Raw genomic sequence first — 24,443 nt, 5'->3', positions numbered from 1 at the left:
CATGGTTGATTCATCCATAATTTGACAAATTTTTTTAGTAAGTTGCCTTTATTGAGAGCATTCATGTAGGTTTTCAAAAAATTGATTCCCTGTCTTTTCACATTTATAATTCATTGGTTTACTTATTATTTTAAAATTTAAGGATTTATTGTTATTAACCCCTTAATCTCTAAACTCTGATTACAGAATTTAGTGACAGGCTTCAAGAGGTCTTTGAAAGCTGAATTTTTAGTATATGTGGTTATTTTTCTTCTTCAAAGGGTCCAGAGCCTTCATCAGATTCTCAAATGTATTTTTTTAATTGAAGTACAATGTTATTTTAATTACTGCTATACAGCAAAGTGAGTCAGTTGTGTATATATATATATATATATATATATATATATACACATACACATTCTTTTTTTATATTCTTTCACATTATGGTTTACCGCAGGATATTGAATATAGTTCCCTGTGCTATACAGTAGGACCTTGTTGTTTATCCATTCTATATATAATAGTTTGCATCTGCTAATCCCAAACTCCCACTCCATCCCTCCCCCAACCCCCTCCCCCTTAGCAACCACCACTCTTCTCTATGTCTGATTCTGTTTCTGTTTCATAGATAGGTTCATTTGTGTCATATTTTAGATTCCACATGTGATATCATATATTTGTCTTTCTCTTTCTGACTTACTTCACTTAGTATGATAATCTCTAGTTGCATAGGCTTACTAAATATTAAATGATGTCATTACAATAGGTACAACTTGAATCCACAGGTTTGGGAACAGGTTCTATAAATGCAGCTCAACTGAGGAGAACGAAGCAGATGAGTACAGGGTACTGGACCAGAGCACCCCAGTCTCAGTGCTCAGCGTGCTCTACAGGCAGAAGTCAGTACATTTTACAGATAGAATGGAGGGGTGCTGTTAAATGGAAATTGGAGGGCAGAACGTCTACTGAATATTGCCAACTAATTTTCAGAGAAAAATCACATTTGCAGGTCTTAGTTTTGCCAGCAGGTGGCAGATGCGGCTCATGAGCTGGTTTGGGGCAAGGACTTGGCCAGAAGCTGAGCCTTTGCCACTATTAATGGCTAAGAGAAGACAGCCCCCCTTTCATCATGTGAAACCCCTTTGGTCTTTTCTGCTCTTTTGATAGCTTGGCAGCATTTTCTTTCTAGGTCAAAATCGGCAGAATTTCAGGGCTGTGGTGAGGGAACTCAGGACCATAAAATACACTGGTGTTCCCACCAATCTCCTCCTAGCCTCAGCTTCTCCTCTGAATGGGGAGCATGCAGCTAATTCCTTTGTTACTGAGTTGTTGTGAGGAATCAGTCACTTCGTATTATTTTCTTTCTCCTTGAACAGAGAAAGGCAATATTTCACCTTCTGGGAAAGCTAGTCACCCAGACTGACTGCTGGGATGGCACTGGTCCTGGGAGCAGATGCAGGTAGTGCTCTCCACTCATGCCACCCCTCAGAGCTCTGCAAGAGAACTCTGACTGCTGATGATGCGGAGGGCCCTCGGCAGCCACTTGTCCTCTTGGCTGGTGAAGCCAAAAGTGACCCAGCAGCAGACCAGTCATTGGCCTGCCTCACCACTGTTAGAGTTACCAGTTGGCCTGGGCCTGTAGGCTTGCACCTTATAGTGCAGAGCCAGCACTTCTGGGAGCACTGAGACCCTGGCATTTAGAGGGTTGCTATCACATGATAGTTTATACCTGACTCCAGGTAGATGGGTGGTTGGGCCTGAATGACTTTTCCAGAGATGACAGAAATTGGGGCACTCTGTTGACCCCACTCCCCTCAAAACCACTGCAGTTTACTGATGGGGGTAGTGAGAGGTGATTGATAGATAAGGATACCATGAGCAGGAGCATGTGATGCTGGCACTAGCACTGCCTGTGCCCCAGAGGCCAGTTCCCTCTGCTCAGAGGTGGCTTCTTTGCTGCCCCTGAAGGCACATCCTGTGGAGCTCTGGCCCAGGCCTGGGCTGTGTGTGGTAGCAGCCACGGAAAGGCTTTCTTGAAGGATTTACCCCCGTGGAGCCTTGAAGTCTGAGGATGAACTGGAGGACGAAGGTAAGCGGGCAGGGGAGAGGGGTTAGCACCAGCTCGAGGGGAATTTGCAAGGGAGATGGGCACAGTCTGAGGCATCTGCACCTGGAGGACAGAGAACAGGCACTACCCACCACCTTGGCTCACCTTTCCTTTAGAGGCACACCTTGTCACCCTGCACACTCCCGGGGTGCAGAAGCAGGGAGTGCAGCACCCTTGCTGAGCTCTGACTCACAGGCTCTGGCTTTGGAGCAGAGCTAGAGTCAAGGGAAGGAAAGCAGGTCACAGGGGAAGACCTGAGAGGAAGTCCAGGACAGACACAAGCTGCCGATGCCCAGGTGGCTCAGAGAGGGAGCAAGCAGTGAGGAAAACCATCCTGCCCAGAGCACAGAAGATGGAGCTGAGAGCACAGAGATGTGCCTAAGTCCAGCTTCAATGACCATGGCAACACTGGGTGCTCCTCTGGGACCTTTGCACCCCACTTCTGAAGGCCCCATGCCATTCCACCCATGGGACACCTTGAGGACTCCCAACCCTGCAAGAAAGAGGAGAGGACACTTGGTACCCTCACTTTGCATGCCCATAAAGGAGTCAGGCATCCAGGCATCATGCTTTCAGGGCAAATTTAATAAAGAATGCAAAAAGGTCATGGTGAGCTACTCAGATCCCAGGTGCCACCTGTTTTGGCAGCCACGGGACTGTCCCCTCTGACGCCTGCCACACCCTACTCAGAGCAGCATCCAGATCCAGAGCGGGGCTCCTGACAAGGGGTGTCAGGACTGCTCTCTCCAGCTGGCACCAGATCTCCTGGCACCACTGAGGCCCAGGTCCAAGCTGCAGAGGCTCTGGTTCCTCCCAAGGCCGCAGGAGGTTAGGGAGGGCAAGCTGTGCAGCAGCAGCAGCAGCAGCAGCAGCGAACTCTCCCCACTCCTTTACTTTGGTGCTCTGGCACCTTTTGCCCCAACAGTCAGGCTTCCCAGGGTTGAAAAAAACTCTTCCATTTCCTTCTGCAGCAGATGGTTCCTCTTCTCTGCATCCTCCCGTGCCCGCTCCGAGTTCCTCAGCTTTATTTCCAGCATTGTGTACTTTTTCTTTTCCTGGTCTAGTTCTTCTTCTAGCTGTGACATTCGTTTCCTCAGGTCGGCACTACCTTCTTCGAGTCTTAAAATTCAAGAAGAAAGACATCATTTTAGACTTGGGCCTGCTGGGTTTGCCAAGAAAACTCCATTGTCAGCAGACACTTGGTGGGGCGAAGGAGCTGGTCAGGCCTGGGACCAGGGGAAGGACGTGTGCGGGCTCAGACCCGGTGCTGGGTGAGGCCACACGGACTGCATCTCCTCATAGACCCTGGGGCTTTCCCCCAAACCAGTGGGGCCTCATCCCCGAGACCCTCCCCTCAGCCTTTGGCACTAGAGGCCAGGGGCCTCCCTGAGTCCTCACTCAAATACAAAAACCACTTAGCCTCCGGACTAACTGCTGTGATGGCAGAGAGCTGTCCTGCTGAGGGATGGACTGCCAGCTGGCAGAGAACAGGACTGAGCCCTGCACCGTGAGGGGAGCAGGAAACTGTCCTCATGTTTGCTCTTCTACGAGACCCCTTGAGCTTCAGGCAGAGACAGCAACTCATAGGAAACACCATTCAGGTTGTCACTTCATCTTCTGTTCCCTCTCGGCCTTCACGCTGGAGCCCAAATGTCTGAGCCTCTGGGAAGCTTCTCTTGATCCTCCCCAGCGTATCACCCACATTACTGCTCCTTTTTGCTACCACAGAGCTACACCTCAGGCCTCTGTAGAGGTTTTAGCACATCTATCTTTTCAACCAGACGACCCACTCCTGTGAGACATGAGGGACTTGCTGCACCTGGCTCCTAGGAAGCGACGTGACTACAAGACACATGACTGTGGGCAGGACTCAAACTTCACTGAGCCCTGGTGTCTCACCCTGAAAATGCAGGGGATGGCCTTCCACCTATGCACTGTAGCTATGATGGACCAAGGAGACCACGTATGCACAGCACACCACCTGGCACATGGTGTACATGAAGCAAATATCCATCCCCTGCCCCATCCAGGATGAGCCTGGGCCTTCACCCTCAACCACTGAACACAGAGCATGGATAAGGGCTAAAGTCTGGAAGAAGAGAAGGATACCCACTTTCACTACTTTGATATAGTACTGCAAGTCCTACACAGCAATCAGACAAGGAAAAGAAATAAAAGGTATTCAAATTGGTAGGGAGAAGGTAAAGTTATTATTTGCAGATGACATGATACTATATATTGAAAACCCTAAAGACTCCACACAAAAACTACTAGAACTGGGCTTCCCTGGTGGCGCAGTGGTTGGGAGCCCGCCTGCCGATGCAGGGGACACAGGTTCGTGCCCCGGTCCGGGAAGATCCCACGTGCCGCGGAGCGGCTGGGCCCGTGAGCCATGGCCGCTGAGCCTGCGTGTCCGGAGCCTGTGCTTCGCAACGGGAGAGGCCACAACAGTGAGAGGCCCGCATATCACAAAAAAAAAAAAAAAAAAAAAAAACTACTAGAACTGATAAAGGAATTCAGCAAGGTAGCAGGATATAAAATTAACATAGAAAATTGGTTGCATTTCTTTATACTAACAATGAAACAAACAATCCCCTTTAAAACTGCACCCAAAAAAACAACAAAAAAAAACCTTATGAATAAATCTCACCAAGGCATTGAAAGACATATGCTGAGAATTACAAAACATTAATAAAGGAAATTGAAGGTGATTCAAAGAAATGGAAAGATATCCCATGCTCTTGGATTGGAAGAATTAATATTGTTAAAATGGTCATACTACCCAAAGCAATCTGCAGAGTTGATGCAATCCCTGTCAAATTACCCATGACATTTTTCACAGAACTAGAACAAATAACCCCAAAATTTATATGGAACTGTGAAAGGCCCAGAATTGCCAAAGCAATCCTGAGGAAAAAGAACAAAGCAGGAGGCATAGCACTCCAGACTTAAGGCAATATTACAAAGCTAGAGTAATCAAAATAGCATGGTATTGGCACAAAAACAGACATATGAATCAATGGAACAGAATAAAAAGCCCAGAAGTAAACCCACACACCTGTGGTCAAATAATCCTCGACAGAGAAGGCAAGAATATACGATGGGAAAAAGACAGTTTCTTTAGCAAGTGGTGTTAGGAGAGCTGGACAGCCTCATGCAAATCAGTGAAGTTAGAACACACACTCACACTATACACAAAAATAAACTCAAAATGGCTTAAAGACCTAAGACGTGACACCATAAAACTCCTAGAAAAGAACATAATAAGCAAAACGTTCTCTGACATAGGTCACAACAATGTTTTCTTTGGTCAGTCTCCCAAGGCAACAGAAATAAAAGCAAAAATAAACAAATGCAACCTAATCAAACTTAAAAGCTTTTGCACAGCAAAGGGAACCACAAACAAAACGAAGACAACCTATGGAATAGGAGAAAATACTTGCAAATGATGTGACCGACAAGGGCTTAATTTCCAAAACATACAGACAGCTCATACAATTCAGTAACAAAAAAGCAAACAACCCAGTTGAAAAATGGGCAGAAGACCTAAATAGACATTTCTCCAAAGAAGACATACATATGGCCAATAGGCACATGAAAAGATACTCATCATCACTAATTCTTAGAGAAATGCAAATCAGAACTACAATGAGGTACCACCTCACACTGGTCAGAATGGCCATCACTAAAAAGTCTAAAAATAACATGTTGAAGAGCGTGTGGAGAAAAGGGAACCCTCTAACACTGTTGGTGGGAATGTTAAGTTGGTGCAGCCACTATGGAGAACAGTATGGAGGTTCCTCAAAAAACTAAAAATAGAGTTGCCATATGATCCAGCAATCCCACTCCTGGGCATATACCCAGACAAAACTCGAATTCAAAAATATACATGCATTCCTATGTTCATAGCAGCACTATTTACAATAGCCAAGACATGGAAACAACCTAAATGTCCATCGACAGATGAATGAATAAAGAAGATGTGGTATGTATATACAATGGAATATTACTCAGCCATAGAAAAGAATGAAATCATGCCATTTGCAGCAACATGGATGGACCTAGAGATTATCATACTAAGCAAAGTGAATCAGAGAAAGACAAATATCGTATCACTTATATGTGGAATCTAAAATATGACACAAGTGAACTTATCTATGAAACAGACTCATAGAGAACGGACTTGTGGTTGCCAAGGGGGAGGGGTGGCGGTGGGGAGAGGGATGGATTCAGAGTTCGGGATTAGCAGATGCAAACTATTATATATATAGGATGGGTAGACAATGAGGTCCTATTGTATAGCACAGGGAACTATATTCAATATCCTGGGATAAACCATAATGGAAAAGAATATGAAAAAATATATGTATTATGTATACCTGAATCACTTTGCTGTACAGAAGAAATTAACACAATGTTGTAAACCAACTATACTTCAATTTTTTTTAAAAAAAAGCATGGAGAAGGGAGAAAGCCTCCCTTCACCCCAGCCTCCCATCTGGGGAGCACAGGGCATAATGTCAGAAGACACCCCCCCAGGGCAGGGGCAGCAGGCCCTGCCATGAGCCGCCTCACTGCTTCTCCTCCCGTCCAGGCCCCTCCTTTGCCAGGTCCTCCCTGCCCCCTGGTGCTCCTGAGCACAGCCTCCACACCACTCCTTGAGGGACCTTGTCCAGCCTCAGACTTGAAGCACTTAAAGCACTCAATGTGCTGACAACCCTCAATCTTTATCTCCCTCAAGTCCACTCAGAAACTTAATAAGTATCTCCAACTTAACAGACCCACAGCTGAGCTCCTGCCCTCCTCCCCAAGTCACCCTCCTATAGCCCCAGTCTCCCCAGCTCAGTGACCACCTTCTTCCAGATGCTCGGCCAAAACAAAAATGGTGTCTCTCAAGTCAGTTCTTTTTCTCACCACCACACCTGATCAACTGGAATAACCCAAACATATTCAGAATCTGGCTGCTTCTCCCACCTCGACTGCTGCCCCATAGGTCCATGGCAGCCACAGGTCTGACCTAGATGGCCATGGCCTCCTAACTGGTCTTTGTCTGCCTCATCAAGTGCTCCTGAGCATAGCAGTCAGTACACCTCATCAAAGTGATCAAAGTCCTCCAGGTCTTCCAGCAGCTTCACATCTCACTGGCAATAAAATCAAAGCATCACTCCTGCCAAAACGCCTTGCCGCCTGCCCCACCCCGACACTACCACGTTTTCAGAGCTTGCCCAGACACTCCACCAGTACACAGTGGGGCAGGGACTCGAACCCATAGCCTGCCAGGCAACAATACTGCATTTCCCCTGAGAACCCCAGCCTCCAAGAAGGTGAAAGATCTAGAAGCTCAAGTCAGCTCCACAAACAGCCAAGAAAGTGAGACGTTAATTCTGACCCCCTCTGAGGCTGCCCTCAGTGTCCGCCGAGTAACACTTCCTGTACACTCTGAGCTCATCTTCAGCAGTAATCACCCTCCAGTGAATCTGCAGGGAGCTCCTGCTATTACCTCTGACTGGTAAATTCCAACCCAGTGCTTATATTGTGGGTTTTCTCCACAATTTTAAACCCTGGAGTTTTACTCATACTGTGTCTGTCCTTTCTCCTCCTTACTCAGCTCAGTCCTATCGGTCCTTCAAGTCCTGGCTCTGACATTGCCTGCTGTGACTTCCCCCATGGCAGGGGTTGCTGCCCTCATGGCCCCTTTCCTGCCATCTTCCTGCCGTGAACACAGAGACTGCACACACCTGACACTCCCCAGGTGCCCAGGAAACAGCTGCCAGCAGAACAAGAGGGTCAAATGCTACCATTCCAGCTCCCTGTGGGAATCCCAGGCTCAGAAATAGAAGCATGAGTCCCTTCCACCTCCACTGTCTGATGGAAAAAGGAAGCACTCAGAATGCACTGAAGCCCCCTGCTAGTGAGTGGGACATGGGTTCATCGGTCTGATGCATAGGCTGATGCAACGCCTGGGGCAAAAGGAGCTAAGGGGTCTGAGACACTGATGGAAGCACGGCTCACTGTCCATTGTAGGCTCTGCTGGTGATTTTAATTGGGGAACTTGGCCTCTCAGAGCTGGAAAATGCCCTCTGCACAGGGAGGCTGGGAGGATGGAACCAGGGCCCATCAGTGAACAAGCCTGCAAACCTTAAAGGGTGGCACGAGGGACTTCCCTGGTGGCACAGTGAATAAGAATCTGCCTGCCAATGCAGGGGACACGTGTTCGAGCCCTGGTCCGGGAAGATCCCACATGCCGCGTAGCAACTAAGCCCGTGCGCCACAACCAAGCGGCCTGCGCTCTAGAGCCGGCGGAGCCACAGCTACTGAAGCCCATGCGCCTAGAGCCTCTGCTCTAAAACAAGAGAAGCCACCACAATGAGAAGCCCGCGCACCGCAACGAAGAGTAGCCCCCGCTCGCGGCAACTAGAGAAAGCCCGTGGGCAGCAACGAAGACCCAACGCAGCCAAAAATATATAAATAAATAAATTTGTATATTAAAAAAAAAAAAGGTGGCACAAGGTGTCCTCTGTGACCCAGCAGAAGGGAGGGCTTGGCTCAGCAAGGCCAGCTCCCTCCTCAGAGAAAATCAGATTTCGATCCAGAAGAAGTCCTCACTACATCAGGTCCAACCATGGGCAGTCAACCAGGCTGGCGTGGGGCCTGCAGTGCACACGTGCCCTGCCCCAGTCCCAGTTCCTGGGCTACAGGACATACCTTGGGGGCCTGCCTCCTCCCTGAGGGCCCCAGAGGGACCGCCACTCTGAGCCTCTCCATCAAAGGCCTCTGACAGCATGCCAGCCACTCAGCTCCTGAGCTTTCCCAGACAAAGGATCCCCACCCCTTTACTCCCAGCCCTGTCCTGTGGGCATTGTCCCAGAAAGGCGGCTCCTGGGCACTGGCTGCTCTGAGCCCTGCCTCCAGGGGGCTTTCTTTCAGAGCCAGAGGTTGACTGCCTGGACCAGTGCCCAGTGAGCTGGCTGGCTGCGAGGGCCCTGCCCGGCCTGGGGAGCACCCGCCTCGCACTCGCCCAGCAGCTGCAGCCCCTTACCTTTTCACACTCGTCTCGTACTCAGTCCTCTGCCGGCACAGCTCTGCCCTGAGCTCCATGACCAGGCCCTGAAGAGCCTCAGTACGGTGGGCGAGGTCCTGGGTGGGGCTGCCTGGGTCACTGGGCTCGCTGCTGCTGATGCAGGCGCCCACCCTGTCCAGGCCGTGGTCCAGGTCTGGGGATCTGCACTCCTCACTGCTGCTGGGGACAGGGGAGGGCTCGAGGGCCCCCTCAGTGTGGAGGGAGCTACAGGCAGAGGAGTCACTGGCCCTGCACGCTGTGCAGCTGCTGACCGAGCCCCTGGCTGAGACCTCGCAGGAAGAGGCCCCAGACCATGGCATGCTGGCCACGCTGGGAGTGCTGGGAAAGGGGCTGGGCAGGGGCACGTTGTCATAGGTGGAGAGTCTCTGCTCAGAGCCTGAGTCCTTGAACCGGTCTCCCGATGAGGCCCGGCGGTGGCCTCGCAGGGAGGACAGCCCGTTCATGAGCCAGTTCCCGCCAGAGGAAATGATGGGCACCTCCAGGGATGAGGTGCCCACCTTCGGGCTCCCCGACCGGGACCCTGACTGCCGGAAGGAAGACCTCCAGTTGGGCAGAGTCTGCACCTTCTTCCCAGGGCTGGTGGCAGCAGGGCTGCTTCGGCTACCCAGGCCCGTGGGAGAGGTTCTAGAGAATGCCGCCACAGCAGCCCCATCCAGAGAAGAGGTCCTGTGCGAGGGCAGGCTGGGGGCGCTGGGGCTGCCGGGCTCTGCCTGGCTGTCCCTAGTGACCTCCTCGGAGCCCCATCCCACGGTGCATGGTGGGCTCCCGCGTGGGGAGGCTGGCCCTTCCGTGGTCCTCGCAGTGAAGAGCTGGCTGTGTTTGCGGATCAGGACAGTCATCAGGTGCTGGACCAGAGAAGTGCCTGCCAGGAAGAAGGAACAAGAAAAGCCTGGCTGTGAATGCCTCCAGTCCAGGCTCTCCAGACCAGTCAGGGGAAGCTGCAGCTCGAACCCAGGGTGCCCAGCCCTGATAGTAGCCCCAAACCAGGCTACTCCTCAAGTGAAGACTCAACAAGAGCTTGCCGTGTGCCACCCCAAACGAAAGGATGGCCACCACCCCCTCCAAATCCAGGCAGGGGCAGAAGGACCATACCCAGGAATCCCCCTCCTCCAATGTGGGCCCTGGAGCACAGAGCAGCACTGTCCCTTCGCACCCACTCCACCCAGCTGGCGGAGGGAGGAGCAGGCACAATGCCTATTAAGGCTGCGGGCTGAGCCAAGGGCAGGCTGGGACTGGAAACCAGGACCTGGACGGCAGGGCCCTCTCGGCTGCCCCATATGCTGCCCACAGTGGCCGTGCCTGACCGTCCACACTCTGGGGGTCACAGGGCTCTGGGACACAGAGTAGAGATGTCTTACAGGTGCATGTAGGCACACATACACAACCCCATACACACAGTCATACACACACAACCCCGTGCACACAGATGCACACGGCTGCCCCCCAATGTGAACAGCCCCCCCCACATGCACACAATCCCTCTTCTCCAGGCCACAGCCCCTGAGATGCAGCCTGTGGCATCTGTGGGGACTCGGTTCCTGAGGCTGTGGGGTGGGGGGAGGGGTCAGTGACAAAGGGAGGCGGCGCAGAGGGACCATGGTATCTATCCTCCTGCCTCGTTCCCTCCTGTTGTCCTCAACCAAATACCAGAGACTGGGGAGGCTTCTGGGTGATGAGGAGGGTGAAGTACTTGGGTGGACCCTCCCACTAGAAGTAACAAAATCGTGGGGAAAACTAAGTAAACAATCTTTAGTCCAGACAAGTAGGTGAGGCAGGAACTCAGCAAGTCAGTGGGGTGAGCATCTGCCCTCAGACGTTTGTGCAATCTGGCAGGCGGCAGCTCTAGGGAGACCTGCCAGTCAGGCCAAGGGCGTGCCAAGCGAGAGCACCACCCCCAACGGTCACACCCTCGGCTGGGGGCGGCTGGGGGCAGCGAGGGACAGCTCCACAGCCCACCCCGCCCCTCCCCTAGGTCACGCTCGACAGGAATGGCCACTCTGCCCTCAGCCTGCCTGGCGCCAGGGGCAGCAGGCTCCCGCTGGCGTCGGGTGGGTCCTGTGTGTGTCCCTGCCGGCGTCTGCGCTCAGCCGGGGCTGGCTGCGTGTTTCCTGCCTGTGAGCGACTAGGCTCTCACACTAACCCCACCGGGACAGTCTTCCGTGGGGTCTCCAAGCAGGGCTCTCATTTCCATGCCAGCCTGCACCTGTGCCCTTTGAAAAGTCGGGCTGACAGAGTCACCTTGCCTCTCCTGGCCTGTCTCCTCATCTGTAAATTGGGGGCAGTAACCACAGTGTGGGCTGCTTGTGAAGATTAAAATGCGGTGGTAGAAGTAAGGTACTTAGCAGAGGCCGGGGCGTGTTAAAAGCAGCTGCTGTTGCTATTTTTTAAAATCATTATTAGTCTTCATTATAGAACGGAATATTCCTAGGGTTTGCAAAAGCTTGACATCCAGAAGAAGCCTGGATGACAGGCTTAATGACAATTACTTAATCGAAAATTACTTTAGTAAAGCTGTGAGTGTTCAAGGGAAAGGGCACTGACCTTCTCCACACCCGCCCCCCAACCTCTCTCACCATTCTAACTGCACCTTATGACCCCATCCACAGGGCAAAGCTCCTTTTCCTCTTATAGCTGACCCCTTGGGGGAGGAGGCGCAGGAGGTGGTGAGGAGGTCCAGAGAGGCTGCTGCCAAGTCCCCAGGGATGGAGCCGCCCTTCCTGCCGGCCTGGCGTTGAGGATGCTGAGGACTTGCCCAGGATCAAGGCAAGCCCAGAGCACCACGCACACCGCCACCATTACCTTCCATGATGGTCACTGGGTCTTCTATCTGTGGCCGAAGTATATTAGGTCCAAAAACAGTTGCCAGGTTCTGGACGCTCATCTTGTTGACATCTGAGTGGGACTGAACTTCATCCAGAAACCTGCAAAGTAAGGAAGAGACGGTTGGCAGAGAAGCAAATCCTGATGCCAGATCTACTGAGAGCTGCCTGGCCCCCATGCTCAGCTGCACCCACATTTCCACAGCTGCTAAGCACAGCCAGCTGCCCCTGCCAGGCTTGGAAGAAGGCAGAGCTTCCCCTAAGATCTGAGAGGGCCATCAGAAGCAAAGGCCACTGGGACAAGGGCCTGTCATAGAAGGACACACAATTCTCCCACCTGCAGTGGGGGCAGATGCCCAGGAAGGCCCAGATCCCCTCAGACACAGGGCTGGGTGAAGGCCACCTTGCACGTCCTCTCCTGGCACCCTAAGCCTAGGTCGTGGTCAGGAGGCAGACCCATGGGGAGGGGATGGTGACAGGCACCCAGAGGAGGCAGAAGGAACAAAGGCTGTACCCTTTTCCTACAGGAATGATGTGCTCAGGACTGTAAGCTCTATGAGTGAAGTGACTGTGTTCTTCTATATTCCCCATTGGCTTGACAGACATGAGTGGAAGCATGACCCAGGCCCCTGACCACCCTGAAGGGCAGGGAGCCAGAGCACAGGGGAGGGAAGCCCCACCCCTAGTCACTTACTTGCAGATATATCTGAGCAGGTTGTAATTGACCAGCGGAAGGCTGCTCACTTGTTTAGCCAACTCCAGAGTTCCCTTGGGATTGAGAGAGAAAAAACAGCATTTCAAAGACCAGCAAGGAGGCCCCAGTCCTCTTACTAGAGGGAGTAGGGGGTGAGAATCGGAGTCCAGACCTCCATTCACAGCCCACGGGCCTGGCCCCAGGTGACCAGAGGGGCACCACCACTTCCATCTCCCTGGCTTGTGACCTCCAGGGGGAAGCAGATTTACTTTCGAGAAGCCGTTGTGAGGGAAGTGCCTCTGCAGGACCACAGAGGAATGTCAGGGCCAGCTCACTGATCGAGGTACAAATATTTGCCAGATAAAGACCCCTCATCTCCCACACGGCCAGAGGGAGGGCAAACAGTCCTTCCCCAGCTGGAGCCCACCAGGGCTGCAGGCGGGCACTGCAGGGGTGGGGTGGGGGGTGGCCTGTCCTGGGAGCAGTCTCGAATTCTTTTGGGAGGTGGCGGGATAGAAATAGATGAAAGGTCTGGTTGTTTCTGAACCCCACGGCTGGCCTGGGTAGCCTGAGTTGGTTGTGGGAGCAGGTGATGGAGCAGGAGTGCCTACTGGGTGGTGGCCCCGCCTGAGCTCCCTGTGCTCAGGGGCGTGGCTGGAACCCGGCCTGCTTTAGGAAGTACCTGTCCCTCTGGTAGACAGAGGGCCACACACAGGGAGGGGATGTTCCAGGCACCTCGCCCCAGCGTGCCCTCCCACACACAGTGGGATGTTCCAGCCCTCCCCAGATTAGGAGGTTCTAGGCCTGTCCTCCACAGAGCAGGCTGCTCCAGGGCACCACCCCCCTGACATACACAGAGCAGGCGGCAGGATCTGTGTGCCATGAAGAGTCACAGAAAGTTCTATCTCCACATACCCGCCACCAACTAGCAGGCCCACCCCCCAGGATGGGTCCCCATGAGCCACTAACCTCCCCCTCGTCCTTGGTGAGCAGCTGGGCGCAGCTAAGGAAGTCCTCATACCTGGCGAAGGGGACCACAGGCTCGGGGAGCTCCCGCAGGTAGAGCTTCAGCAGGGAGGCCACCGTGTGCACGTCTGTTGTGCTGCAGGCAGAGGGACGAGTGTGAGGCCTGGGCGCCAGGGAACCACAGGAGTGACAGTACCCTGCCCCACCCCCACCACCGGCAGCCTCTGCTCTCATGTCCGTGTGTGTGTGTGTGCGCACGCTGTGACGACTGGCTGGTGAACAGGTGAGCGTGAAGGGCCCCCTTCCACTGCCCTGCTGCCTGCCCCAGGGTACTCTGGAGGGTGACATGCAGCTGCTCCACACTGGGGAGGCGGGCAGCCAGGGGCACAGCTGTCCTTCGATCCAAGCCTGAGCTTGCTCCTCTGCCCAGGCTCACCCTCCAATGGAAGCAGGAGGGCTGTGTCAAAGGCGCCCACCACGCAGGGCTGCTGAGCCCCTTGAAAAAGGGCAGCTGTTCCTGGGCACCTGTCACCAGGGGCTGGGCAGGTCAGAGGTCAGGCCCTTTCCCTGGCTTCTGGGCTTCCATTCACACTATGGATGCCCCATTTCCAGCACCCCAGAGCCCCACATGTGTACTCCCAGGCATCAGTCTCCTGCTTGTAGCTGGGAGCTGCCCAGGCTGAAGTGGGCCCTGTGGAGGGCAGCAGCCCTGGGCCTGTTTGGACTCTGGGTTCAGGTCCTGGACTGCAGTCTTGGCACCTCCTCCAAGCTTGCCTTCCAGGCTGGGCTAGGCCCCAGGTATTTCATCTGCTTTTCTAGGGCCCTGGATTTAAACGCTGGACCTGCATTTCCCTCATGGGAGGTGCTCAGGAAAGATGGGCCTAGGACCAAAAGAACATGGCTGTGCCATTAAGGTGCCACCTGGCCCTGGCTGTCCAAGGCTGGTATCACTGAGCTAAGCCCTGGGGTCCCTTCCGTCCTGGCATTTGGAATTATGGGGTTCCACAGGGCTACAAGCACCTCAAACTCACGCACCCAGAGCCCCTCCCTGCCTCAGGACTGGTGGCTCTTGGTGGTTCTCTGTCTGGCCAGTGGAGCGGCCCCCATCCCTGCCCCCACCTCCCCTCTCCAGCCAGGCATGCTGCCACCCACAGCCTTCAGTGCCTTCTCTCAGCCACCTCCTCTGCTGACACATCCATTTCCTGGGTGCTTAGGTCCCCAGTGGGTACCCAGCCTTGAGCCCAATGTCCCTTCCCTTCTCCCACCTGGGGACCCCATGAGTTCACTGCCAGCCACTGTGTGAGCAGGAGCCCCAGGAGGATGCAGGGAGGGATGGGAATCCAGCAGGATCAGCTGCTGGCCTTTGGACAAGGGCCAGCCATTATGTCTCCTCCGAAGGAGGAGGTGGAAGCATTTCTGATCTGGGCAAGTAGATGCAGAGTGGCCCTCCGTGCTTCAGACCTTGCCTCCGCGTCCCTGCCCAAAGCCCCATCCCGGCGGCTTCTGGCTGCCCACGGGTTCCAGTCCTCCTGCGTCTGGGAGCTTGGCCCAGCCCTGACTGCCTCACCTTCTTTCTCCCTCCCTAGCAATTCACCTCCTCCCTCTCTCCCCACTCCCCACAGTTGACCCAAGGCTTCTTCTGGTCACTTTCTCCCTAAACTCCCCTCAGACCCTCCCCTCCCACACACACCTGCCTGAATCCAGCCCCCAACTCTAGCACTCAAGGAGAATGTTCACAGCCCACAGCACAATGGGTGCCCACCAGCCTGTGAGCCCTTCCAGGGCAGGTGTTGTCACCTGTCCTGCTCCCTCCCAGGAGCAGGCACACAGTGTGCAGTGGAGGGGGGCTGGGTGCACCGCCGAGGGCAACAGCTGGAGACAAGGGCTCGCCCTGGGGTCCAAATTAGCTTCTGCCCTCGCTGTTGCACAGCAGGTAACCCGCCGTGAGGCAGATAACCCCCAGCCTCAGCTTCTCCATCTGCAGGATGGATCTGGTAATGCCGGCATTCCCCTGCATCTCTTCTTTCCCAAAGACCCCCTCACCCCCGCCAACACCAATGTCCATCCAGAACACAGCTGTGGTCTCCTGCCCCCTACACCTCGCTCCCCTGCAATCCGCTCTCCACGCAACGGCCCGGCCCATCTTTCCCATCCCAGCCCAGTCACCAAGCACTACCTCCCTGGGGGCTGGGCTGCCTGCTCTGGAAGCCAGGAGCACGCCCTGCTCTGTACTGTGGGCCAGGCCAAGGGGAGCTTGGTGATGGGAACCCGGGCTGGTTCCCTGAGTGCATTTATTTGTCATCTGTCTTGGCCATGTGCAGGGCCTTGTCTGTTGTCTGTCCTGTTCACGGCCACTCCCCCACACCTACCAAGCGCTCTCCCTCAATGGATGGGTGCGAAGTGATGTACAAAGAGTTGTTGCGAGAGTCACCAGAGCCACCAAGGTGAGGCACAGGGCAGACCGTCCTCGAGATGCTCAGCAACAACACGGACGGGGCTGGGAGACCTGCTACGGGCCAGGGACTAGAGACCAGGGTGGCAGGAAGGTACAGGTGTGGGGACTGCGGCTTCCAGGCCAGGTGGGGCTCTGCATGGAGGAGCAAGTCCAGGACTGGAGGCCAGAGTTCACGGTGCAGAGCGTGTCTACGCACGTGGAGCAAGCCAGCTCGGTCTCGGATGGCCTCTGCCAGCGTGTGGGTGAGGGGAGCAGCCCTGGGACAATCCCATCAGGAAGTGGAGAAGAGGAGCCTTGGGACACCTGTGTTGGGGGTGGGCACAGTGCAGGGCCAGAGGAGATCCCAGGAAGTGGGAAAGAATTGGGTCAGATACCCCGGGAGAAGCTTCCAGAAGGGCGAGGCACTCAGAGCCCGGGCCAGCTGTGGCAGTGCAGGGAACACCGTGGAGAAGGGTCTTGGAAAGGTGGGCGGAGCCCTGGTGTTCAGGGGGCTGAGGACGGGCAAGCGTGGGTACGGGAGAGGAGACCCTAGGTGAGAGGCTGTCAGATGACAGGAGGGAGAAGCAGGATGGTTCCGGAAGGGTGAGCAGGCTGAGAGAGGAACTTTCCTGGAGGGGGGAAATGTAGGTGGAGGGCAAGGGGCTCTGGGAAAGAGGCCAGGATCCAGCTGGGCGGAGCCCACCTCTGGGCATCTTCGGTGAGTTACATGGGGTCTCCCAGCCTTAGGTTCTAATCCATAAAATGGGCATATGACCATTGAAGAAAAGTCTGTAAACGCACTGAGGGCAGGGCTAGTGTGGGATGCTCCAGATGGAAGCAGGGGGTCAGGTAGGGAGAGGGAGGGCGGGAGAAGAGAGGCTGAAGAGAGGTTGAGGTTGGAAGGTGCAAAGGGGGGCCTGCCCTGCACCCATCATGCCACTCACCCTTGCTTCTGCCCCCATCCTGGCATGGGGTTCCCCCTTGGCCACTGGCCCCTATATCTGGTTGCTGAACAGAGTCACTGGGGGCTTTTATACATGCAGATTCCCACTCCTCATTCGTGTGTCTGATTCCACAGGAGTGGGGAGGGCGGGGCTTGGAACCTGGACTTTTGGTAGCTCCTGGGGATCCAGATATACTTACTGTCTTACCATCTGATGCCAACTCAGGAGATATCTGCAAACACGAAATCAGATCTGGCCACCGCCCTACTCAAACTGTGCCTGGCCTCCTGGGCCTCAGGACCAAACCCAGCTCCCTGGAGTGCCTTCCTCGGCTTTGCCCCACCTGCACACATGCTCTTTGCAAACTGCGGTTCCTGAAGGCCTCAGCCTGGATCCTCTCCCTTTCTGGCCCACCTGTTGAACACCCACTGGAGAGGCAAAGCCCCTCAGGCACCCCCGCCTTGCAGCCCTGACTCCTGACCTCTCAGCAGTGTGGGGCAGGCCTTCCCTGGGCTCCTGTCTCTCCCTCTGGACACTTCCACTCCTCTTCCTGGGATCACCTCTAGTCCATCCTCCAAGATGGGGCTTCTCAGGTTGTCCCCTTTCCTCTCTTCTCCCTCATGCCGTCTCAGGTGCAGTCACCTGTTCTCACACCCTATTGTTGCCCTGTTGAAACAGAGGACACCCAACCCCACACCTGACCCCAGAATCCTCTCCTTGGTTCTGGAACCGAGGGTCCCTCTGGCTACTGATCACATCACTTCCCTCAGATTTCCCACCAGCACAACACACTCAGCTCCTCAGCACCTTCCCAGTGATGGGGGGAGCAGAGAAAGGAGAGGCCGTGATCATCCATAGCCAGGGGAGTGCTCAAGGTGTGGGGTCAGTGGCAAATGGGGCCGTGGTCCCTTCTCTAAAAACCCTCAGTGTCAAGAGCAAGTTTCCAGGAACCACAGAGAAGCATTATTTGAAGCAATCTCCAACCCTAACCCACAGCCACACAGGCACAGGATGGAAGAGGCTTGGCTGGCAGAGGTTCAGAGTGGACCACAAGCTCACTGAGATCATAAATAATGAACCACAAGCTCAGAGTATCAGATGGAAATACACGAGGCTCCAGATGAAGGAACCCCTGTGCCCTCCTGGGTAGACCCCCTCTGGGGACTGGTGATCAGTCCCAGGCTCCACATGTGAAAAAGGTATTGATAGACTCTCCTGGCTGTGGTGATGGGTCTGGGCAGATGCTGGAGGGGCTGGAAGTGTTCTTCCCTGAGAGGAAAAGATCTGAAAATGCCAGGGCTGCCAGCAGAAACCTGTGGACCTATCCTGCAACAGAGGAGCCCTCGTCTGTGAAGGCAGATCTGAGAAGAATGGGCAGAAGCTCCATGGGGGCCAGGGCTGGCTTGATACAGAAAGAATTTTCTATGAAAAACTGCCCCATAATGGAGATACCATCAGAGAGAAGAGGCCCCCAAACAGCTACTTCTCCCCCGTTCTTAGCCCCTGGGCTCTAAGTGAGGCTGACTATCCCGGGGTGGAGCCCAGGACCCAGTAAGCCCCGGTGATGGGTTAGGATGGGCACTGGCCCAGGACAGGTGGAGGAGACTTGCTCCCCCGCCCCCAAAACCTGTGAGAATGTGGGGCTGGAGCCACGCCTCCATCTTGGCACCAAAGGAGCCTGGGGGGCAAGTCATCCCAAGAAAGCAGAGCCAAGAGATAGACCATGCAGAAGGCCTGGAGTCCTGGATGGTGCCAGCAGAGGCCTTTCCCTGCTCCTGCTGAGGTGGGCTTACGGGCATCCAGTGGACACAGCCCACGTGGAGGTGGCAGGATCCACCCCTAAGGGAGATGCAGGGCTGCTGCAGTGATTCTGTGCCCCGCACTCCGCCCATTGGGAGGGCTGGCTGGGCACGTGCCAGTGTAGGGCACCATCCCATCCTCCATCCTGCACCCATGCCTCTCAGCTGGCATCCTGAGAGGAGGCTATGCAGGAGAATGGACAGGTGGCCCTATCTGCACCCCTCCCAGGAGCTCACCTGTCAAACAGTGGCTTCTCCCCACAGTCGAAGGAATCCTGCAGGTCCCTCACCAGGTTGGCCTGGCCAGGCATGCGGAAGAGGCCCTCCTCGGTGAGCCCGCGTTCCCGGATGAAGTCCACACACTGCTCCACCAGCAGGGGTGCCAGGCGCGGGCCATACTTCCGCTCGTGGTGGACTGTGTCCTCCAGGCGCTGCCCAAAGACCCCTGGGCACAGAGAGGAGCTGGTCACACCCTCAGCTAGCCGGCTCAGCGGTGGGGGAGGGCGCTGGGGACAACAGAGGGCAGGGGGTGCCGTCAGGGCCAAGGGTGGCTCCCCCGTGAGGGAGCAGGTTAGAAACTGGGAGGGCAGGCACCCTGTGGCTGGGACGGGGCAGGAGGGCATAGCAGGCAGGGGCCTGGCCTGGCCTGCGGAGCTTGTTCAAGCCTGAGGACCCTCAGGGAGCATGCATTATGCATTTTATTGATTGGTTTATTTATGCAACACTAACCTCCAAAATGGAAGTGGCTTGCATTTAAAAACCCAACACTATGTCCACCGAAAGACGCACTCTAGAAGGTTCTTAGTGGCACTCCCTTGCAATCCCTCCACATGGGAAACTACCTAATGCCCATGAGCTGCATGAGGCACAGGATCGCCATGGTCTTCTCACACCGTGGAGCGTGGGGGACAGCAATGAAAACAGATGGGACCCAGCTCAGGCCAGAAGACAGATGATGGGAAAGCACAGTCACAACTCAGCACCACAGATCATTAGTGAAATGCAAATCAAAACCACCTCACACCCATGAGGATGGTTACTACCCGGAAAACAGAAAACGTGTTGGTGAGGATGTCAAGAAATTGGAACCCGGGCTTCCCTGGTGGCGCAGTGGTTGAGAATCTGCCTGCTAATGCAGGGGACACAGGTTCGAGCCCTGGTCTGGGAAGATCCCACATGCCGCGGGGCAACTGGGCCCGTGAGCCACAACTACTGAGCCTGCGCGTCTGGAGCCTGCACTCCGCAACGAGAGGCCGCAATAGTGAGAGGCCTGCGCACCGCGATGAAGAGTGGCCCCCGCTTGCCACAACTAGAGAAAGCCCTCGCATAGAAACGAAGACGCAACACAGCAAAAATAAATAAATTAACTAATAAAACTGGCTGGCAGCCAAAAAAAAAAAAAAAAAAAAAAATGGTGCAGCTGCTGTGGAAAGCAGTATGGAGGCACCTCAAAAAATTTAAAACAGAGTTACCATATGATCCAGCAATTCTGTATACCCAAAAGAAGTGAAAGCAGAGACTTGAGCAGATATATGTACACCCATGTTCACAGTAGTATTGTTCACAACATCCAAATGGCAGAAGCAACCCAAGTGTCCATCAGTGGATAGATGGGTAGACAAAATGTGATATGTACATACAACAGAATATTATTCAGCCATAAAAAGAAGGAAATTCGGACACAGGCTATAACATGGACAAACCTTGGGGACATTTTGCCGAGTAAAATAAGCCAGTCCACTAAAACAAGTAAAATACTGTATGATTCCACTTATATGGGTACTTAGAATAATCAAATTCATAGAGACGGAAGGTAGAATGGTGGTTGCCAGGGACTGGAGGACAATGGAATGGCCAGTTATTGTTTAATGGGTACAGAGTCTGTTTTACAAGATGAAAAGAGTTCTGGAGATGAATGATGGTGATGACTGCACATGACGAATATACTTAATGCCACTGAATTGTACACTTAAAAACGGTTAAAATTTTATGTCAGACCTATTTTTACCAAAATATTTTAAAATGAAAATAAAACCCATAATTGCTAGCAGAAGCCAGACCCAGAGTGTACACTGCATGACTCCATTTATGTAAAGCGCAAAACCAGGTCAGAACATAGTTACCTTGGTGACTGGAAGGAGCCTGAGGGGATCCGGGGGTGCTGGCAATACTCAGATTCTGGACCTGGGCACTGCTTACCCAGCTTTGTTCACTTTGAGAAAAATCATTAAACTACACACTTGTGACACCTGTGATCTGTCCACCTTTCTGTTTGCTATAGTTCAATAACATTTGCAAAAAAAAAAAAAAATAGGAAGCAAAATATACAAAACATTTTATACAGGACAAGAAAGCAAATGAGGGACAGAGGGAGAGAGCAAGAAGGTTAAGGAACTTTTGACCCAGAAAACCTGTGACAACTAAATACACAACTGGGCAAAGAGGTTCCTGGCAGCCCACGCAAAGAGTAGAAGGAGTGGAGATCCATGAAGCTCCCTAACTCACAGTGACAGTGAAGGAGAAACAGACTTCTCCCAGCCCTAAGCTTGGAAGAAGCCCCGCCATCTGCCATCTCCCTATCTCCGATTCAGAGACCATCCCCGTGGGGCAGCTGTGGGGTTGGCCAGAGCATGACATCAAAGCTCCATTCTGACCCGGCAGTTCTGTCCTCCCAGAGGGACGCAGCCCAGGCAGGTGGCCTCCCAAGACCTGAGTGCTGAGCCAGCCAGGCGAGAGGGTGGCAGGACGGATGGCTGCCTACTGTAGCTTCCCACACACAATGGCTGTTTTGAAATAAGACACATCATTCCCTAAGACAGTGCCTGACATAGAGCAGGACTCAGTCAATGTTCCTTCTCATGCTGCTCGACCTAAAGACAAAGTATATAGAACCTGGGGGATGAGATTTCTCTCTTCTAGAAAACGTGCCCACAAGGAAGGCACCCAGTGACGCCATCAATGCTTTGGGGAGAAATGTGTGGATGCATGTGTGTGTGATCATGCATACACATGCATGTGGACTTGTGTGTGCGTATGTGTGTGTGCATGCATACACATATGCACAAGGAAAGTGTGCTGGAACTGGCCGAGACATGGCGCTCACGGTGCCAGGTGATGTTCTAAGCACTTTACATGTATCAACATATTTGATCCTCAGACAGCTGGATAACTTAGGGAATATTACCGTTATTGTCATCATCACCATCATCATCATTCCCAATTTGCAGATGAACAAACCGAGAGGCAGCGGGCTTCAGAATGTGCCCAAGTTCACTCAGCGTGTGGCAGGGTCAAGGTTCAGACCCAGGCAGTCTACATGGAACATTCTCCTGGATAGACCACATCTTGGGCCACAAATCAGTGAATTTAAGAATACTGAAATCATATCAAGGGTCTATTCTGACCACAATGCTATGAGATTAGAAATCAATTACAGGGAGAGAAGATGGCGGAGGAGTAAGACGCGCAGATCACCTTTCTCCCCACAGATGTATCAGAAATACATCTACACGTGGAACTGCTCCTATAGAACACCCACTGAACGCTGGCAGAAGACCTCAGACCTTCCAAAAGGCAAGAAACACCCCATGTACCTGGGTAAGGCAAAAGAAAAAAAGAAAAAAACAGAGACAATAGGGACGGGACCTGCACCAGTGGGAGGGAGCTGTGAAGGACGAAAGGTTCCAACACACTAGAAGCCCCTTCATGGGCGGAGACTGCGGGTGGCGGAAGGAGAAGCTTCCTAGCCACGAAGGAGAGCCCAGCCACAGGGTGTGGAGGGCAAAGCGGAGAGATTCCCGCCCAGAGGATCGGTGCTGACCAGCACTCAGCAGCGCGAGAGGCTTGCCTGCTCACCCGCCGGGAAGGGCGGGGGCTGGGAGCTGAGGCTCGGTCAGATCCCAGGGAAAGGTCTGGGGTTGGCGACGTGAACACAGCCTGAAGGGATTAGTGCACTACGCCTAGCCGGGAAGGAGTCCGGGAAGGAGTCCGGGAGAAGTCTGGAGCTGCCAAAGAGACAAGAGACTTTTTCTTGCCTCTTTGTTTCCTGGTGTGCGAGGAGAGGGGTTTAAGCGCGCTGCCACCAAGAGGCCTGTGTGCGAGCACAGGTCACTCTCCACACCTCCCCTCCCGGGAGCCCGTGCAACCCGCCACTGCCGGGGCCCCGTGATCCAGGGACAGCTTCCCCGGGAGAATGCGCGGCGCGGCGCGCCACGGGCTGGTGCAACGGCTCGCCGGCCTCTGCCGCTGCTGGCTCGCCCCACATCCGTGCCCCTCCCTGCCCCCAGCCTAAGCCTCAGCCCCCGAATCAGGTGCTCCTTTAACCCCATCCTGTCTGAGTGAAGAGCAGATGCCCTCGGACGACCTACATGCAGAGGCGAGGCCAAGTCCAAAGCTGAACCCCAGGAGCTGTGCGAACAAAGAGGAGAGGGGGAGGTCTCTCCCAGCAGGCTCAGAAGCAGCGGATTAAATCTCCACAATCAACTTGAAGTGCCCTGCATCTGTGGAAAACCTGAATAGACAGCAAATGATCCCAACCTGAGGAGGTGGACTTTGGGAGCAAGATATATTGTTATTTTCCTCTTTATCTCTTTTTGTGAGCGTGTATGTGTGTGCTGCTGTGTGAGATTTTGTCTGTATAGCTTTGCTTTCACCATTTGTCCTAGAGTTCTGACCGAACCGTTTTTTTATGGGTTTTTTTTTTGCTTTTTTTCCTTTTAAAAATTTTTCTTAATAATTATTTTTTATTTTAATAACTTTATTTTATCCTATTTTATTTTATCTTCCTTCTTTCTTTCTGCCTTTCTTTCTTCATTTCTTCCTTCCTTTCTTCCCTCCCTTCTTCCTTTCTTCCTGTCTTCCTTCCTCCTTTCCTCCCTCCCTCCCTGCCTCCCTCCCGTTCTTCCTCCCTTCCTTCCTTCCTCCCTTCCTTCTTTCCTCCCTCCCTTCCTCGCTTTCTTCCTTCCTTTCTTTCCTTTCTGTTTTTTCTCCACTTTATTCTGAGCCGTGTGGATTAAAGGCTCTTGGTGCTCCAGCCAGGTGTCAGGGCTGTGCCTCTGAGGTGCGAGAAGCAACTTCAGGACCCTGGTCCCCAAGAGACCTCCCAGCTCCACGTAATATCAAATGGCGAAAATCTCCCAGAGATCTCCATTTCAACACCAAGTCCCAACTTCACTCAACGACCAGCAAGCTACAGTGCTGGACACCCTATGCCAAACAACAAGCAAGACAGGAACACAGCCCCATCCATTAGCAGAGAGGCTGCCTAAAATCATAATAAGGCTACCGACACCCCAAAACACACCACCAGACGTGGAACTGCCCACCAGAAAGACAAGAACCAGCCTCATCCACCAGAACACAGGCACTAGTCCCCCCAACCAGGAAACCTACTCAACCCACTGAACCAACCTTAGACACTGGGGACAGACACCAAAAACAACGGGAACTACGAACCTGCAGCCTGCGAAAAGGAGATCCCAAACACAGTAAGCAAAATGAAAAGACAGAAAAACACACAGCAGATGAAGGAGAAAGGTAAAAGCCCACCAGACCTAACAAATGAAGAGGAAATAGGCAGTCTACCTGAAAAAGAATTCAGCATAATGATAGTAAACATGAT

The 24,443-nt window shown here is 53.5% G+C and overlaps 1 protein-coding gene across 3 annotated transcripts in view; it reads right to left on the bottom strand.

Moving 5' to 3' along the window:
* Nucleotides 1–2,652: 2,652 nt before the first annotated feature.
* ARHGAP22 (Rho GTPase activating protein 22) overlaps nucleotides 2,653–24,443 on the bottom strand; it is a 178,863-nt gene continuing 157,072 nt past the window's right edge. For all 3 annotated transcript variants that reach the window (XM_067025201.1, XM_059051974.2, XM_067025203.1), the window contains 6 exons: nucleotides 19,061–19,268; nucleotides 13,650–13,782; nucleotides 12,681–12,754; nucleotides 11,967–12,088; nucleotides 9,126–10,029; nucleotides 2,653–3,205 (listed from right to left, as the gene is read on the bottom strand). In XM_067025201.1, the coding sequence (XP_066881302.1) occupies nucleotides 2,977–3,205; nucleotides 9,126–10,029; nucleotides 11,967–12,088; nucleotides 12,681–12,754; nucleotides 13,650–13,782; nucleotides 19,061–19,268 (1,670 nt within the window). In that variant the 3' untranslated portion in view covers nucleotides 2,653–2,976. The remainder of the gene's footprint in view (nucleotides 3,206–9,125; nucleotides 10,030–11,966; nucleotides 12,089–12,680; nucleotides 12,755–13,649; nucleotides 13,783–19,060; nucleotides 19,269–24,443) is intronic.

Source organism: Kogia breviceps, chromosome 2, assembly GCF_026419965.1.
Source record: "Kogia breviceps isolate mKogBre1 chromosome 2, mKogBre1 haplotype 1, whole genome shotgun sequence".
Classification (NCBI taxonomy): Eukaryota; Metazoa; Chordata; class Mammalia; order Artiodactyla; family Physeteridae; genus Kogia; species Kogia breviceps.
The sequence above is the reverse complement of the archived record's forward strand: the minus strand, read 5'-3'. Positions and strand labels throughout refer to the sequence as shown.